The 2,825-nt window shown below is 44.5% G+C and overlaps 1 protein-coding gene across 1 annotated transcript; it reads right to left on the bottom strand.

Annotated features, from left to right (window-relative positions):
* Positions 1-1,748: 1,748 nt before the first annotated feature.
* Positions 1,749-2,264, bottom strand: LOC114398652. Its single transcript, XM_028360828.1, has one exon. It carries the CDS (start codon positions 2,262-2,264, stop codon positions 1,749-1,751), a length of 516 nt encoding a protein of 171 aa, XP_028216629.1.
* Between the last annotated feature and the right edge of the window lie 561 nt (positions 2,265-2,825).

The raw sequence follows: 2,825 nt of genomic DNA, 5'->3' as shown, positions 1-2,825 counted from the left end.
GATCAAACGTTAAATGTAACAATTAAACAGGTGCTATCGTGTTCAATATTATTTAAACGCTTACGGCACCCCGTTGATCGAGCCGAATGACTCTGGATTTAGTGAGCAAGATCGAGAGCGTATGTTCTTGGAGATAATAAAAGTAAAGGACACAATACTGGAGGTAGAGATGCAAATCATTAACCCACATTTATTAATGCTACGATTATGGTTTAGAAAAGATTTCAAAACTTGGAGATTCCAATGAGTCCTTGAGGACAGTCAGACATTGAGCCTTCTAATTGCCCCAGACATTATGCGTAATATCGCTTGACGATATCAGAGTTCACAGGCGAAGGCAGCTCTTTGTAATCCATGTTTGTAAGCAACAATGCTCCTCCCGAAAAAGCCTTATTCACAACAAATGGTCCTTCATAATTCGGGGCCTATTTCTCTCTGTGGTCCTTTTAAGCCTGTGATGCTTTCTTTAGGACAAGATCCCCCTCGCTGAACTTGCACGGGCGCACCCTCTTGTCAAAAGCATTCTTCACTCTACTTTGATACAGTCGCCCATGACTCATGGCGGCCAATCTCTTACCCTCGATAAGATTCAACCGATCAAAGTGAGCTTGGGCCCATTTTGATTCTTCCAACCCCGACTCGGCTAAGATTCTCAAAGAAGGAACCTCCACCTCAAACGGGAGCACAACCTCCATCCTGTACACCAAGGAGAAAAGGGTTGCCCGAATAGATGTGCGCACCGAAGTTCGATAACCATGCAATGCAAAGGGGAGCATCTCGTGCCAATCCTTGTATGACACAGTCATCTTCTGAACTATCTTCTTCATATTTTTATTAGCGGCCTCAACTACCCCATTCATCTTAGGCCTGTAAGCCGTGAAATTGTGGTGTTGGATTTTGAAATCCTCACACATCTCCTTCATCATCTTGTTGTTCATATTGATGGTATTATCGGTGATAATTTTCTTGGGCAACCCATATCGTTAAATTATTTCCTTTTTGATGAATCTAATCACCACACTCCTAGTCACACTAGCGTATAAAGCTGCTTTGACCCATTTGGTGAAGTAGTCAATGGCGACTAAGATGAAGCGATGTCCATTTGAAGCCTTAGGCTCAATGGCTCCGATCAAGTCTATGCCCCACATAGAGAATGGCCAAGGTGCTGCCAAGATGTTCAAAGGTATGGGTGGAACATTAACATTATCAGCAAAGGCATGGCACTTATGACATTTCCTCACATGGATGCAACAATCACTCTCCATAGTGAGCCAGTAATACCCTGCTCTCATAATTTTCCAGGCCATGGCATGTCCATTGGCATGTGTTCCAAAGGATCCCTCATGTACCTCTGCCAGCATTTGCTCAGCCTCTCTGGCATCGACACATCGAAGCAGTACCATGTCATGGTTCCTCTTGTATAAGATATTCCCATTCAGGAAGAAGCCGGCCGTCAACCTTCACAACATCCTCTTGTCGTTGTTAGAGGCCTCATGCGAATATTCCTTGTCTTCAATGTAGCGTTTGATATCAAAGTACGAAGGCTTACCATCCTTCTCTTCTTCTATTAAGCAGTAATGTGCAGGCTTGCCATGACATCTGAATTCGATGTACAGAAAATCTTCGTGCAAGCTTAGCTGGAACATGGACGCTAGTGTGGCAAGGGCATCGACCATCTGATTTTCCTCTCTAGGAATGTGATGAAAAGATATGTCATCAAAGAATTCTATCAACTTCCTAATGTAAGTCTAGTAAGGCACCAATTTATGGTCTCTGGTTTCCCATTCACCCTTCAGCTGGTGAATTACCAAGGCCGAGTCCCCGTATACCTTGAGCAATTTGACCTTGAAGTTGATTGCCGCTTGGATCCCAAGGGCACACGCCTCATACTCAGCTATGTTGTTTGTGCAGTCAAAACCTAACCTAGCCGTGAAAGATATATATTGTTTGTTTGGGGAAACCAATACTGCCCCAACTCCATGGCCTAGTGCATTAGACGCGTCGTCAAACAACATGATCAATTTATCCCTGTCTTCATCCTCTACTTCCTCCTCAAACAAGGTCATGATGTCCTCATCAGGGAATTCTGGATGCATAGGATGATAGTCATTGATGGACTGTTGAGCCAGGTAACCTGCCAAAGTACTCCCATTTATCGCCTTCTGAGTGACATAAACAATATCAAACTCTGACAACAGAACCTGCCACCGAGCGATCCGTCCACTGAGAGCGGGCTTTTCAAAGATGTATTTGATTAGATCCATTTTGGATACCAACCAAGTGGTGTAATTCAGCATGTACTGCCTCAAATGGTAAGGCACCCACACCAAGGCACAACACGTCCTTTCTAGCAAAGAGTAGTTCATCTCGCATGTTGTGAACTTCTTGCTCAAGCAATAGACGGCCTGTTCCCTTTTTTCGGACTCGTTATGCTATCCCAGCACACACCCCATTGACTCGTCTAACACAATCATATACAGGATAAGGGGTCTTCCAAGCACCGGTGGCACGAGAACATGAGGATTCATGAGGCACCGCTTAATCCTTTCGAACGCCACTTGACAATCATTGTCCCATTGGATGGACCGATTCTTACGCAATAACTTGAAAAGGGGCTCACAAGTGATGGTTAGCTGTGATATGAACCTTGCTATGTAGTTCAATCGTCCAAGGAAACCTCAGTCCTGCTTCTCGGTGCGTGGCTCGGGCATTTCGAGGATGGCCTTTACCTTGTCTGGGTCTACCTCTATTCCTTTCTGACTCAAGACAAAACCAAGAAACTTTGTGGATTTGACCTCGAAGGTACATTTTGTAGGATTCAGCCT

This window comes from Glycine soja, chromosome 19 (assembly GCF_004193775.1).
Source record: "Glycine soja cultivar W05 chromosome 19, ASM419377v2, whole genome shotgun sequence".
Classification (NCBI taxonomy): domain Eukaryota; kingdom Viridiplantae; phylum Streptophyta; class Magnoliopsida; order Fabales; family Fabaceae; genus Glycine; species Glycine soja.
The sequence above is the reverse complement of the archived record's forward strand: the minus strand, read 5'-3'. Positions and strand labels throughout refer to the sequence as shown.

Bases quoted from the DNA above. Each gene is read 5' to 3' on its own strand.
- LOC114398652 (XM_028360828.1), bottom strand. From the start codon at position 2,264: ATGGATCTAATCAAATACATCTTTGAAAAGCCCGCTCTCAGTGGACGG.